This window comes from Stenella coeruleoalba, assembly GCF_951394435.1.
Source record: "Stenella coeruleoalba genome assembly, chromosome: 15".
Lineage (NCBI taxonomy): Eukaryota > Metazoa > Chordata > Mammalia > Artiodactyla > Delphinidae > Stenella > Stenella coeruleoalba.
Window position 1 is genome coordinate 30,077,008 of NC_137161.1, and position 14,554 is coordinate 30,091,561.

A 14,554-nucleotide genomic window follows, 5' to 3' on the forward strand; every position below is an offset into this window, starting at 1 on the left:
ACACGTCTATTCTATTCCTCAAGCTCTAAAAGTGGCAGACAGTGCACCCAGAGTAAGCTATAGATGTATTTTGTTTAGTCCACATGGGGCTTTAAAAAATTATTCTTCCTCTTCCTCCTCCTCTGCTTCTTCTTGTTCCTCTTTTGAAATATCAGAAGATCTAACAACATGGACTCGATTCCAGCCTGGCACCAAAGGCTGATGGCACCAAAGGCCATGGTATCTTGGTCAGGGTTGAGAGTCAAGCTTGGCCTTGGTCCACAGAACTTGGGGTCAGTCTGTGGGCAGGGTTGGGAGTCATACAGAGGACAGGTTTAGGGGTGAGTCCATAAGCAGGGTTGAGGGTGACTATGTGGCTACATTTGGTGAGAATCTGAAGCCTGGGTTTGTGGTTGGGTTTGGACAGGGTTGGAGGACACTGTGAGGATAGGTTTGGGGGTCAGTCTAAAGCCAGAGTTAGAAGTCAGGCTGTCCTAGTGCACAAGACCTAACCCCTGGTGGTATCATCAACCTACCAAGCAGTGGCCACTTCAGGGCCCAGCTACCACGAGTTGAGACCCACTCTGGGCCCACAAGGCTCTTTCACTTAAGGGGTGGGGTGTAGCACAAGGGGGACAGGAAATCCCCCTCAGAGAACAGAAGGCAGGCACAGGAAGGAGAGCATACCTTTAATGGGGGCAGCCCAGACATTCTTAACATAACCCCTGTGAGGGGAGGGCAATTGGAACAAGCACAGCCCATGTCTTCCCCACTCCTGGCTGAGCTCACTCCTCACCCCTTCAGCTGTTGCACTTTCCAGCCTCCAGCTGGGTCCCAGGTGAGTGCCCAGGAGGGGCGAGGAAGCCCCTCAGGTGTCTGGGGCAGCTTCCCCTTTGGCCCAGGGCACAGAGGACTAGCCTGGATGGAGACGCTGCTGTCATCAGAGCTGGGCGGGGACCGGGTTCTAGGGGTGCGGACCGAGCTGGGGGACCACCCCCCAAGGCCCAGCACAGGGAGCACCAAGGCAGAACCCCCTCTGGTGTCAGGCACTGCTTTGAGGTGCATGCCAGGTCTCTGCATGTGGCTTCTAGGTTCTGGAAAGCAGTCCATTCTCCTGACCCAGATGGAGTGGAAGGAGGGGGCTCAGTCACGGGGCTCAGCTTGGAGGGTTCCTGTCCCACTGCCCCCCATGCTCACTCACACCCCAAGAGAAGGGAGGCGCTCTTGTCCCAGGAGGCTCATTGGAGCCGCTGGCTCACCGCTGCTTACGCTCCGCCTGCTGGAGCCGCCGGGAGAGGTCTTCGATGCGCACGTTCTTGAGCTGGAGCAGGTGCTCCAAGCGTCTCACCTTCATCTGCAGGACCTGGGAGGAGCCCCATAGAGGTCAAGCCTGCAGCCTGCTGCCCCCGCCCCTGTGATTCCAGGCCCCAATCCCCCAGCGCCTTCCCAGTGCGCCCTCACCTGCACAGTCTCCTGCAAGGCCAACAGCTCCTGCTCCTTTTCAGCAATCTGGAGGACGAAGCTTCGGTCGCCCTGCAGCACCTGGCTATACCCCAGAGGCCGGGGCACAGGCAGCCGGCCCACCCTGGGGTGAGAAGCAGCTTAGCCCAGGCTTGGATCTTGGGCCCCACCCTCACCCTTCCAGTGTCCCTCGACCAGGCCTTCTCTCCCCCCCACCCTCCCCCACCCATCCCTGACTTCCCTACCTTTCCAGGTGCAAACCTCACCCTCACCTCCTAGCCATGTGCATAGGGAGATTACCAGGGTTGGTGAGGTCAGGAGCTCCCAGTTTCCTTACTTGAGCTGCCCCCCTCCCTGGGGGTCTGGAGCACCTTCCCCTCGGGCCTTCTGGGACAAACCTGAGACAAGGCAAGTGTAGGAGTAATCCTGATGGAGCCCTGTTTTCCTGTCTTCCACCTCCCCACACCCGCACCCCTTCCCCCACAGGAAGGAAGGATGGGAGGAAAGCTCCTCCTGGGAGGAAGAAAAGTAAAGGCCACTTTACCCACATCTACTAAAGGCCACTTTACCCACATCTAGTAAAGACCACTTTACCCACATCTATGTAGTCAGTGCCATCCTGGGGAGCCAGCTCCTGAAAGAACCCCCAGGGTCTGCTGTGAGCTCAGGCTGCCCACCCGCAAAGAGCACCTTCCCCCCCCGCCGCCCGCCAGGCTCCCTTTAGCCAGGCACCCTTCTCCCACACTTATTGCTGAGGCAGAGCGTTCTGCTGCCTGGGAAACTCCCCCAGAGCAGTGCAAGAAACTTGAATGGGGTGGCACCTGTAAGGAGCTGGTGCCCTGCTTCCTGCGCCTCTGCTGCTCCTCCAGGCACTGCCTCAGTGGAATGAGCACCAGCTCCACCACGCCTGGGGTACACTGTGCAATCTTGCGCATCACGTCATCTGGTACAGAGAAGCTCAATTTGTTCAGCACCTTCCTGGGGGGCAGACACAGGGATGGTGGACTGGCTCCTGAGGGGGATGGAGTGAAGGGTTGGGGGATGGAAAGGGGTGCAGCAGTTGCAGCCCTTCAGTGCACAGCCTTGGGGGAATGGAAGGGCACCCAACCTGAGCCCAGTGTTTATATGTCTCGAGGGTCCTTGTCACCTCCCCAAAAGAAGAGTCGCTTGATTTTGTTACCAGACAGATTCTGTCTGCATTGTCCCTTCCCAGCCAGCCACCAGCCTGGACTGTGGAGACCACAGGAGATGGAGGGGCTGGGCAGACCTTCCTGGGATCCCAGTGTAGGGGCTGGAGATCCCACTAGTGTGCCCAGGTATTCTGCTACCTGTTCAGGTGACCCCAGTTGCTCAGCTTCTGCTGGAGAGAGTTAGCAGGAACATAATTGTGCATCTCCACCATCTTGGGGAAGTAAAACTTGATGACCTCTGCGACCAGGACTGAGGGAGAGGGGGTGGGAGCAGACATGGAAGTTGTAGAGATGGGTAAGGAAGAAGGGGGAGGGAGAAAGAATGGGTGGGATGGGAGAATCAGGGTTTTCAGAGTGGTGGGGCCAAGCGGAGAGGTGAAGATGTGGAAAGGGGTAAGGATGATATGGAGGTGAGGTAAGAAAGCAAGATCAGTGATCAGCCAGAGACAAAAATTCCAGCACACCCCAAAGGAGCTGCACTCCTTTGCCATTAACTCGGGGCATATAAAAACTAAGGTCTCTAGTCCTCTATAAGTCTCAAAGAGAACGCTTCAGGAGGCCGGGGCCTCACTCTAGGAATTGACATAAATACACACACACACACAAAATGACACAGAGATGCAGAAACATACACAGACACATACTTCTATCACTGGAGTTCTAAGAGACAGTCACCAACACACACACACAGAAGCACAAAGTGTCACCAATATACACACAGAGAGGTGCATACTTCTATTATTAAAATCCCAGGAGACAGTCTTGGACACACACCTACACAATCACAAAGAAACATATGCACACAACATCCACACTCATACATACAGGACAGAACATGTCAACACACATATGACCTAACACATGCTCAGACTCCCACAAGACAGATATATAGAAGAATAGGCATGCACACACACAGAAATGTACAAATACATACACAGAACGCATCTTAGTCATTAAAGTCCCAGGAGGGAGTCACAGACTCAGACACACACACACACCACATGCATAAAGGATAGAACATGTATACATAATATGGACACACACATGCCCACATACCCAAGATGCACACTTCTACAACTGAAGTTCTAGGAGATAGACACCCCTCCCACCAACCCACCCCCGCCTCCGCCGCCACAAGCACACAAGCACAAGAGACATGTATGCACACACACCCCGTACACCCGTACATACAGGACAGAACGCGTAGACGCACAAGGACATACAGAACACACCCAGACGCGCACGCGGACACACACACACGCTGGAGCTCACACGTCTGTCTCACACACACACACACACACACACACACGCTGGAGCGCACACCTCCGTCACTGAAGTCCCGGGAGAGATTTCGCTTGGGCCGGGACAGAGGGATGTTGTCTACCCACAGGTACAGTTGGTGCAGCGCTTCCTCGTCCACGCTGCCCGCCATTGGCGCCCTCAGAAAGGTCAGGCCGTTCCAGCCGTGCAGAGTCCAGGCCCAACCTCACGACCCCTCAAGAGCTTCCTCTATCGCCACTGCTGCCACCCAGAGCCTCCTCTGCCTCTCTAACCCAGACTCACTTCCCAGCTGGGAGCGGCCATATTGTTTTCTGAAACCATGGCAACCATACTCGAGTCGCCGGGGGAGCAAGGGCTTCTGGGAGTTGTAGTTTTCCCCCTCCAGCTACCTCCTCTCAGGCCCCAGCTTTGAAAAGGCGGTTTGTCTTGTCCACCTCCCAAGAAATCACCTCTGCCAACTGCTCACCAGACATTGGCCCACTCTAGGAACTGCCAAAGCCAACCAGGCCTCCAGAACCCCTGCATCAGTATCCTCAGGACAAGGAAACTCCTCCAGGGTCCTTTAGCAATCAGTCCCAAGTGAAGTCAGCATCCCAGTGTTTGTCAGCTTTATCTGGTGGTCCATTGTTAATCACCAGCTGCTTCACATCTGGACTGTGTGGTAGGCTGGGTGACAGTGCCTCCTTGCTAGGTCCCTCCTCAAAGCTCTGTGCTCATAGGGCCATCCCCACACCACTGACCCCCACCCCCCAAGTAGTGTCCCAGTGAGGCATTTTATATGTAACCCAGACTCCCACGGAGAGCACCAGAGCTCAAGGCCAGTGTCTTGGGCAGGTCATTTATAGTCCTGAACCCTATTTCCTCCTTCATGAAATGGGGATGGTTCTCACCTACCGTCCCTAAGGAGTAATACAGAGAATGGGAAGGGTATTTACAAAAGCCCTGTATTTGGGGACTGGGGGAACAGGGGTTAGTTATAGGTACAGGAGCTTCAAGAGCTCCTGTAGACACTTCCACATCCCTCATCTCCAAGAGCTATTCTTCCATGGGTTAGAAACTGAGTCAGGGGCTTCCCTGGTGGCGCAGTGGTTGAGAATCTGCCTGCCAACGCAGGGGACACGGGTTCGAGCCCTGGTCTGGGAAGATCCCACATGCCGCGGAGCAACATGCCCGTGAGCCACAACTACTGAGCCTGCGCGTCTGGAGCTTGTACTCCGCAACAAGAGAGGCCGCGACAGTGAGAGGCCCGCACATCGCGATGAAGAGTGGCCCCGCTCTCTGCAACTAGAGAAAGCCCTCGCACAGAAACGAAGACCCAACACAGCCAAAAATAAATAAATAAATAAAAAGCTTTTTTTTAAAAAAGAAACTGAGTCAGTAAGCAATTCCTTTAGGAATATGGTTAGGGTTAGGAATTCCTTAGTAAAGGGGCACTTCTAGAGTCAGCCTGGGGAGAGAGCTTGCTTCTGCCACATACTAGTGGTTTGGCTTTGGGCACATTACTGAACCTTTCTGTTCTGTGTTTCTCATGGTTTTACCTACTTCACAGGGGCTTTGTGAGCATCTAAAGTACTTAGCATAGAGCCTGGCACACAGCAAGAGCCCTATTAATGCCAGTTGGTGTTATCATTAATGAGATGATCTCAGTTCCAGCAAAAGAGGTGTTCTTGTTGGCAGGAGACAAATGGAAGTATTTGCCTTGTTGGTATTTGAGGTGAGGGCCTTGGGTTGGCCAGGGGCATCTGGGGAGAAGGCTACTGCTCCCACATATTTACTCCAGAGCAGGCCAGGGGGTAGGCTGGGCTTCCTTGTCTCATCCTCCGGGGCTCAGATGGGGACTGGATGGGGGCCAGGGTGGGGGCTGGGAATCCCAACTGCTTTTTTGCTTTCACTTAGTTCTGAAGCCTTCAAGGTCTTAAGGGAATCCCTGAGAGTCAGAGGTACGGAAGGGAAAGTCATTCCACCTTCTTGTTTAAAAAGATGACTTGGATAACTGCCTGCAACACCCCCCACCCCACCCCCACATTCCAGGGTGGAGAGAGGAGGAACTGTGAGGAGGTGGGGGCAGGGAACCACAGGGGTGATGTGCCAGCCTCAGTAGAGGTGGGAAAACCGGTTTGGGGCCCAGAGCTGCTGGCCTGCTCAAGCTCAGGCCCTCCCCTCACTAGAACCACTGGGGCCTGAGGGCCTCAGTGACAAAGGGCCCGGGAGGGGCGAGCTGGCCCTGAAGAGAAAGGTTGGGTAGGATCAGCAGAGGGCCTGTCCTCACCTTTGGATGGGGGCGGGGGGGGGCTCCAGAGGGTACCACACAGGGAGTGGCTAACCTCTTGGGGGTGCAATGTGTCCCCAGCAATTTCACCTCCATCCTGACACTGTTCCCAAGGATAGCCACCAGAATTGGAAATGCCAATCACTGAAAGGCCTAGAGGACTCCCTCTTAAGGCATCATACAAGAGATGCCCTGTATGCCCCTACAAACTCCAACCTGGACCACAGGAGCTGCCCCAACACTCCTTTCTTTCTGCCCTCTGACCCCTCTCCTGCAGGGATCTTCTTTAATGGTCCTTGATAAGCCTAGTTCCGAGGTGCCCACAGTTTAATTTGGCCCTCCACGGACTGTTGGCTCCCTCCCTCCTGTCCCAGCCAACTGACCCAAAAGTTTTAACCCCAAAGCAGTGCAAGGCCCAGCTTGCTCAAACCCACCCCCAGGCAGGTGCATTGAAAACCCCTCCCACCCAAGCCTAGGCAACACTTAGATATACATGTTGCCCCTCACCCTGGTCAGGGCTTGGGCTGTAGCCACTCTCTCAACATTTGTCCCACCAGAGCAAGGACCAAAGGGAACCGGGAAAGAAAGTGTCCCCAAGACAGACGCAAGCCCAGACCATGAAGGATGCACCCTTGGCTGTTAAAATGTCCACTCCCACAAAAGGGGGGTGGACAGATTTATTGAATTCAGACTGGGAAAGGAGCAGCTGGATGGCTGGACTCTGGGCCCAGCCCCAGGACCCCTGCCCAGGATAGGGCCCTGCCAGAGAGGGAGGAGAGGCATGGGGCCTGCAGCTGCCCACAAGGGAAGTGCCCATTACCACTCCTCTGGAGGGCCTCCTGAGAACCTCCAATCTGGAAAGAAAAGCAAGGGCCAAAGTAACATGGACTGGGCCAGAGGAAGGGGTTGGGGAAGTGGGGAAGCAGGCAGAGGCAGGCCCAGGAGCCTGCGGTTAGACTGTGCTTCTCAAGGCGGCCTCGGGGCAGGGATGCGGGGCTGCCAGCCTTGTGGGGTCCTAGGCTGGGCTTTTCTCTGGAGCCCTTCCCAGAATGGCTTTGGGGTCCCCCCCACCAAAGACCTGGTGTGGATGGCAGAGGGGAGAGGCACTCTCTGGCCAGGAGCTTCCAGGGTCCATCCCTGGCTGCTACTGTGGCCTAGTCCACTGATGGCACGGTGTGGTAGCACCGGACAGCTCCCCACCCTCCCCACCTGGTCCCCCAAGCCCAGGGGCAAATAGGGAGGAAAGAGGATTCTGAGAAAGAGGCAATAAGCAGGCAGTGAGGCTGACACCAGCCCCAGGCCCTACCGCGGTGACTGGGCCTGTCACAAGACCAGGAGAACATCACTAAAGGATCTGGGGTTCCCCACTCTGGCTCCATCCACAACAGCTGCCCAGAGAGTCCTCTGCCCTGGGCTGGTGCTGCCACATCCGGGTTGGAGGCATGGCTAGGCCCAGTGGCTCAGCTTTGATGTCCAAGACCCCGAACTCCTGCCTGCCTGGCATGGTTCTTCCTGGTCACGTGGACCAAGTCGTGTTCCAAGTGGAGGATGTGGCTTTGCACACGGTCATCAATGGGGAAGGAGGTGAGGTACCTCTTGACCATAGCAAAGTAAGCCATGGCCTCCCCAAAGCTGGGTACAGGCACCTCATCACCATCCTCATCATCATCTTCGTCATCTTCGTCCTCCTCCTCATCATCTTCCTCTTCTTCCTCACTGTCTGACTCAGAGTCCTCCTCACCTTCCAGGAAGTGGAGGGTAGGGCACTGGACCTCCTCCTGGGCACCATAACCCCCGAAGCTGCCACCAGCCTCCACTACTCCCTGGGCCCAGTCCTCAGCCTCCAAGCCTTCAGAAGAGCTCTCCTCCTCCTCCTCTTCCTCTTCATCACTGTCATCAACATCACCCTCCTCTTCTACCTCCTCTTCTTCCCCCAGCTCCTCTCCTTCCCCCCCTTCCTCCTCTTCCTCACCATCTTCCTCCTCCTCCTCCTCCCCTTCACCCTCCTCTTCCTCTTCCTCTTCCTCCTCCTCTTCCTCCTCCTCCTCCTCTTCCTCCTCCTCGCTCTTGAGGGCAGTAGTGATGGTAGCATTAGGGCCACCACCAAAGCCAGCCTCACGAAAGCAGGTGGCTATGTCCGAAGGTTCCACAGCCTGCCAGGCTGCAGCAACGAAGTGCAGGGCCTCCATGAGGCCTAGCTGCAGGCCTGAGCGATCCTGACCCTCTAGTGCTGCCATGGCCTTGAGCAGCATAGCCTGGCGGTAGTGGCCCTTCACCTGTTGGACCACTCCACGCTCCAGCGGCTGCACGGTGCCTGGCGGGAAGTAGGCCAGCTGCACATGCCTCAGGCCCGAGGTATCCAGGGACTGGGCTGCCAGGCGGCCAGCCAGCAGCAGGACTCGCCGAGATTCTGCAGCCATGCGGGTGTCCAGGGCCTTCAAGTACTTGGCCAGGGCCTGGGTGGTGACACCACCCTTAGAGTTGGCGGTGTAGTCGCAGGGCAGGCCGGCTTGGCCTGCACGGGGCTTAGCGGACTTGCCGGCTACAAGTGGGGGAAGCTTCTCACTGCCATCTGCATTGGCGCACAGCAGGACACTCAGGCGCTGGGTGGCCTTGCGTGCCCGTCCATCACTGCCACACAGCCCCGCGGCCTGGTCGGGCAGGAAGTCGTACCACAGACTGGTCTCAGTGGCACTGAACACGTCCTGGGAGGCGTAGCCCTCGGCCACCGACGGCGGCTGCTCCTCCCGAGCGCGCCAGCCCGTGGTACCCCCACCGCTGCCCTCCGAGGGCACCGTGGGCGGGCTGGCGGGCGCCGCTGGGGGCCTGGGGGCAGCGCTGCGCGACCGGGCGCGGGCCACGCCGCTGCAGGACACCACACCGTGGCGCCGGCGGAAGCGGTCCAGCCAGCCGTTGGAGGCAGTGAAATCGTCCATGCCCAGCTCCTCAGCTATACGCAGAGCCTTCTCCTTGAGGATGATGCCCTTGACCGGCAGGCCAGCGGCGCGGATCTGCTGGAACCAGGCGATAAGCAGCCCCTCGAGCTTGTCGTAAGGAGACAGCTTGTTGGTCTTGCGGCAGGTGGAGGCTACACCGTACTTGCGCTCCGACGCCAGGATGGCGCGCTTGTTCTTCAGGATGGTGCTCAGCGTGGACGGCGGGATGTTGAAGCGCCGCGCGATCTCGCCCTTGCGCAGGTCCGGGTTCTCCTCCACCTCCTGGATGATCCGCGACTTCTCCCGGAACGTCAGCTGCCGCCGCTTGGGGCCCATCCCGGCGCGCCCCCCGCCCCGGGGCCCGGCGCCACCGCCGCCGCCCCGGGGCGGGGGGCCCGGGCCCGCGGCGGGGGGCACCTGGCGGCCTCTCCTGCTCGCCCCGCCCGAGACAAAGCGGCTCGCGGGGCGGCGGGCGGGGCGGCGACCCGGCCGGGCCGGGGGCACCTTCGGGGGCGCCGGCGGGCGCGGCGCCGGGCGGCGGGCGGCAGGCAGCGGGCGCGGGGGAGAGCGGGAGGCGCGGGAGCGGAAGGCAGGAAGTGCCGCGACGCGGGGAGCTGGGAGCGCGGCGAGCAGGGCGGAGCGGGTAGAGCGGGATCTCGCGGGAAGCGCGGGGACGCCCGGCACCGCCTCCAGCCCTCCGTGCCCACCCTCCTCCCCGCCCCGGACCGACCGCGCGGGGGCGCTTCGGCCTGCTTGAACGGCCAGCGCTCGGGCGTCTGGTGACCCGCCGGCAACGGTGCGGGCCGGGGCGCTGTGCCCGGCCTCTGCGCCGGGTGGGCAGCCATTTGTTGCTTATAAAGAATAACAACTATGTTTTGTCTTTTTTATTTTATTAAGGTAAAAATAACCCACGTTTTTTGAGGAAACTGAAAAGTAAAGGAAACGAAAAAGCACCTTTCACCCCAACACCTGGAGAGATGCGCAGGTCACATTTTGATACATGTACTTCCAGTCTTTTCTCTAGGCGCATGCAGTTTTCTTTAAAAATTTATCGCATAAAACTGGCATCAGACGATATAGACTGTGTATTGGCATCTCCTGCTGTTTTACCTGGCATCAAGTGATGAAAATATTGCCTTACTGATAAAGTACTACCAACAAACTTTTTAATAGTTGCATATTGTTCCAATTATGGTTGAACACTAATCGATGAGGCCTATTGTTACATATTTAGGTTATTTTTATAAGCAACAGTATAGTTTTAAATCTGGTTGATGATGATCCCACAATTCATAGATAAACACTGATAACATCTCGGTGTCTCAGTTTCTGTGCTGTTCCATGCATTTAGCCATAAATGTGTTTGCACCTACAGAAATAATGTCATGTATGTACATAAGCATACATACATACAAATCCCTGAAACCTCTTCCTCCACCAAACACATAAACATGACAAATTCTTTAAACAATGAATGAATTGCAGTGTTTTTTTAAAAAAAATCTTAAAGTAGCCTGAGGAGTAGGCAGAGAGGAAGGCTGTGACCGAGGGACAGGCTGAGGATCTGGGGCTGGATGAGGCTTCAAGAAAATGGGTGTAGACGAAGAATAAAATAGCACCAAAGACAGTGCCGGGGTTCTCCAAGGTTAAGGGCTCAAGAAAGAACTAACAAGAAATGCAGGAGGAGCAGCTGAAGCAGTAGGAGGAAATTCAAGCTCCTATGCTGTTCTGGAAGCCAAGGGAAGAAAGTATAACTCACTGCTATTTCAGTGTGCATTTCTCTTTTCATATGTTTATTGGCCATTTGAAGCCTGAGAATTTTCTAGTCATATCTTTTGCCCTTGTTTCTCTTTTGTTGACTTTTAGGAACTCTTCATATGCTCTGGACATAAAATCTTTAAATATATTGCAAATATTTTCTCCCAGTCTGCCACTGTCCTTTTACTTAGCCTAGGGAATCTCAGATATGAGAAGTTTTTAATCTTTAAGTAGACAGGTCTGTCAGTTTTTTCCTCTATTGCTTCTGGATTTTGTGTCTTACTTAGAGAGAGCTTCTCCCCCTTCCCCCACCCCAAGACATAAAAAATATCCTTCCAATCACAAGGTCCAGAAGAAAACTTGGGAGATTTTTTTCCTTTAGGAGCCAGATCAATGCTTGGCCCATAATGGGTGTGAGGTCCCTGTGCAGAAGTAAATGTAGGACCACCTGGCTGAGGACTCCTTCCCACAAACCCTCAGGAAACCAAGTCTACAGTTTTGGAGGTTTCATCCATGTGCATGTATGTCCTCCTGCCTCCCCACCCAACCTGACTTATAATCAATGGTTGTTTGGGTGAAATGACTATAGATGAGCTTTTTTTTTTCTACTTTGCTGAATTTTCCAAGTTTTCTTCAATAGCAAGTACTACAGGCTTTTTAAAATGAAAAGGAGAACTTCCCTGGTGGTCCAGTGGTTAAGACTCTGCACTTCCACTTTAAGGGGCGTGGGTTCGATCCCTGGTCAGGTAGCTAAGATCCCACATGCTGTGTGGTGCAGCCAAAAATGTTTTTAAAATAATAATAAAGTGAAAAGGAAAATGGAAAGTTTGCTGAGAGGCACAAAGGATAGTGATGACATAAGTGGAATGGGTATAGGCCTCATGGGCAGCTTTGGACAGCCTCGGCCAAGAGAAGGGAAGGTGGACTGTGGACTTTCCTAAGGTGGAGAATTGGAAAGATGGCACATTTTCATCACTTTATAAAGAAATCCCATAACCTTTAGCTATCATCTCCCTATCCACTCCCTGCCCCTTCCCTGGCTGGCCCTAAACAGCCACTAATTTACTGTCTGTCTATAGATTTCCCTGTTCTGAACGTTTCATATGAATGGAATAATAGCATATGTGTCTTTTATGACTGGCTTCTTTCACTTAGCTTCATATTTCAAGATTCATCCATGACATAGTATTTATCAGTACTTCTTTCTTTTTTTATGGCTGAATAATATTCTGTTGTACAGATATATGACATTTTGCTTATCCATTTGTCAGTTGGTGGACGTTTGGGTTGTTTCTACCTTTTGGCAATCATAAATAACTGCTATAAATATTTATTTGCAAGGACATATGTTTACATTTCTCTTGGGTATATACCTACGAGTGGAATTGCTGGGTCACATGGTAACTCTATGTTTAAATGTTTGAGGAACTGCCAGATGGAGATCATGTTCTTTTAATTAATCTAAAAATTATAATTATGTTATTATTATAATATTATTCCAAATTATGTTCTTTGGAAGATATTTTCAAATACAGAAAAGTTTTAGGATAAAACCATTTAATCACCATTAATTCCATCACTCAGAGAATACCCTTCTAGGATACTTATCTGTGCATTTTTTTTTATAATAAAAAGAAAATTTATTTATTTATTTATTTGGCTGCGCCGGTCTTAGTTGTGGCACGGGGGTCTTTTAGTTGTGGCATGTGGAATCTTTAGCTGTGGCATGCGACCTCTTAGTTATGGCATGTGGGATCTAGTTCCCTGACCAGGGCACAAACCCAGGTCCCCTGCACTGGGAGCATGGAGTCTTAGCCACTGGACCACCAGGAAGTCCCCTGTGCATATTATTTTTAATGGGACCACGCTTGGCATAATATTTTTTAGCCCGTATTGTAAAGATCTTCTCATGTCAATAAATATCTACATCAATGACTTTCAAAATTCTTTTACTCTAGGAACCCTTTCTCCAAAAGATCATTTTCCAAGAGCCCAATAGGTAATCATTCAATAATCAGCAATTATTATTGGGCTTGCCAGGTGCCAGGCATCCCGACCCTCCCAATACCTGTTCTCTTTAAATGCTTCAGCTATTGCACAGTATAGAGGAACCACTTTTTTGTCTAGTTCCCTGTTGAAGGACACTCAGCTTGCTCTCCATTTTTCATTGTTATTATGAACATACATCTCTGTGTACTTTTATCACCTTCTTAAGAGAAATCTCTAGAAGTAGGATATGGGGGTTAGAGACCAACCTTGGGCTTGGGCCTATTCAAGGTTCTGGGAGACGGGAGGAGAGGTAAGTGACTTGGTCCCTGTTCTTCAATAACTCAGATTGAGAAAATGAGATTCAGGAAAGGGAAAAGGAGACTTTGATAAATAAAGTCCATTCCTTCCAGCAGTTTCTCTTTAGGACTTCATTCTATGCATATCTGTTGCATCATTTAAATAAATGTTCAGTATTAGGGAATTGAGTAAAAATATCAAGTAAAAGAAAGCAAGGTATAAAACATTCTGGCAAGTCCAAATTGAGATGTGCTGTGTGTGTAAAACGCACATTGGATTTTGAAGGCTTGGTACCAAAATAAAGTATGTAAAACATCTCATTAAAAATTTTTATATTGATAACATGTTGAAATGATAACTTTTAAAATAGGTTAAATAAAATATTAAAGTTTCTTTTTCCTTTTTTGTTTTAAACACCCTTCCTTTATTTATTTTGTAATTTATTTATTTTTGGCTGCGTTGGGTCTTCATTGCTGTGCTCAGGCTTTCTCTAGTTGCAGCGAGTGGGGGCTCCTCTTTGTTGCAGTGTGTGGACGTATTGCAGTGGCTTCTCTTGTTGCGGAGCACGGGCTCTAGGCAAGCGAGCATCAGTAGTTGTGACACGCGGGCTCAGTAGTTGTCGCATGCGGGCTTAGTTGCTCTATGGCATGTGGGATCTTCCTGGACCAGGGCTCAAACCTGTGTCCCCTGCCTTGGCAGGCGGATTCTTAACCACTGCACCACCAGGGAAGTCCTTTTTTAAATGCGGTTACTAGAAAATTTTAAATTACATATGTGGCTCGTATTTGTGCCTCCCATTTTGTTTCTATTAGCTAGGACTGTTTAGACTGACTCCAGAAGAATATGCAACAAATTATAGTAGTGACTGCCTCTGGGGAGGGGCCCTGAAGATTTCGGTGGGGTGGGAGACATACTTTTGTCACGTCCCCACCCTCCTCACCCCTCTCAGATGGGATTGGGGTCTTTCCATTCCCTTCCTCCACATGTCTCCTGGCCCACCCAACCCCCTACCGCCATGCCCTCCCTTCTGCCACCCCCACCCACTGCTCCTTGGCCTGAAGGATTGGGGCTGCAGGGGAAGGGACTCAAGGCCGCGGCTCCAGCATTCCTGAGCTGCGACCTGACAAGCCGGAGGGCACCTCTCCCTGGGGGAGATGGGGTGCAAGAGTAGCTTACCACCCACTCGCTTTTGGGTTCAGCCTTCCCACCACGGTCCAGGAAAGATGGCTCCCTAGGAGGTGATCAGATAATTAGAAGATGTTCAGTTAAAACTAGTGACAAATTCAGCCTCCCTGATTAAAGAAACACCAATTAAACGTTGGCACCACATTAGCCAAACCGTCAGTGGGCATGAGATAATTCCATAACTGGGTTCTGAGGTTGCTGACACCCTC

The 14,554-nt window shown here is 52.8% G+C and overlaps 2 protein-coding genes across 2 annotated transcripts; both read right to left on the reverse strand.

The window, feature by feature from the left end:
* Positions 1–595: 595 nt before the first annotated feature.
* On the reverse strand, positions 596–4,062 carry SPEF1 (sperm flagellar 1; the record flags this gene model as incomplete). The annotated part of the gene is made up of 7 exons (XM_079945592.1): positions 596–1,342; positions 1,441–1,564; positions 1,778–1,838; positions 2,035–2,074; positions 2,262–2,418; positions 2,769–2,880; positions 3,954–4,062. 7 exons carry the CDS (start codon positions 4,060–4,062, stop codon positions 1,235–1,237), a joined length of 711 nt encoding a protein of 236 aa, XP_079801718.1. The 3' UTR covers positions 596–1,234.
* A 2,919-nt stretch (positions 4,063–6,981) lies between these two features.
* Positions 6,982–9,693, reverse strand: CENPB (centromere protein B). Its single transcript, XM_079945961.1, has one exon. The coding sequence runs from the start codon at positions 9,450–9,452 to the stop codon at positions 7,641–7,643; it is 1,812 nt and encodes a 603-aa protein (XP_079802087.1). The 5' UTR covers positions 9,453–9,693; the 3' UTR covers positions 6,982–7,640.
* Between the last annotated feature and the right edge of the window lie 4,861 nt (positions 9,694–14,554).